The 711-nt window shown below is 40.1% G+C and overlaps 1 protein-coding gene across 1 annotated transcript in view; it reads left to right on the forward strand.

Moving 5' to 3' along the window:
- The window catches only part of LOC109537625 (nucleoporin Nup43), a 12,138-nt gene that overhangs the window by 1,290 nt on the left and 10,137 nt on the right, over window positions 1-711 (forward strand). The window contains exon 2 of the mRNA XM_048670089.1: window positions 362-659. Coding sequence (XP_048526046.1) covers window positions 362-659 — 298 coding nt within the window. The remainder of the gene's footprint in view (window positions 1-361; window positions 660-711) is intronic.

Here is a 711-nt window from a genome sequence, read left to right on the forward strand (position 1 = left end):
TTTTTTGGTGCACGTTCACCTGAAGAAACCCACTATTTTGATTGTTCTTTGGTCTCTGGTGTGTTGTGATTGATCCACGTTTTGCCAACGGTTACAAAACGTCGCAAAACTCGTTTGTATTGCGACGGAACATCGCCAAACATTCATTCGTAATGATCATGGTCACACGGGAGCGTTTATGGTCGGCTGTTTTTTACTGTAGGCTGTAGTTTACTAACAGACGACAGTTGACGGGAGTAGTGTTGATTTTAAAATTACTGCTCGGAAATTGAAAAAGTCACTGACTTATGGAACGACCCTGGTACCTACTTTTTACTAGCAATGTTTTATGTATTTAAAAAAAAATTGCAATATTTGATAGGCGATGAGCTGGGAGCTCTAACAACATGGGATCTTCGCCAACAAACATTTCCAGTAAATGCTTTAAATGCTTTAAATGCTCATGAAGGAGCCATTACGGAAATACAGTTCCATCCGGACAACCCTGACCATCTATTTAGTTGTTCTACTACCGGAGAACTTTGGCATTGGTCGACTAAAACAAGATACACTCTTGGATTTGCCAGTGAGGAAACAAACGTCTGGCTTGCCCCAGAAAATGTGAAGAGCAAAATGGAGGTTTTAACATTGATGCCCACTTTGGGGAAACCAATTAACAGTTTGGATGTAAGCAAGAACAAAGTAATTTGCGGTTGTGATAATGAAGCTATT

This window comes from Dendroctonus ponderosae, unplaced genomic scaffold, assembly GCF_020466585.1.
Source record: "Dendroctonus ponderosae isolate FM_Combo_2020 unplaced genomic scaffold, Dpon_F_20191213v2 Dpon_F_20191213_1, whole genome shotgun sequence".
NCBI lineage: Eukaryota > Metazoa > Arthropoda > Insecta > Coleoptera > Curculionidae > Dendroctonus > Dendroctonus ponderosae.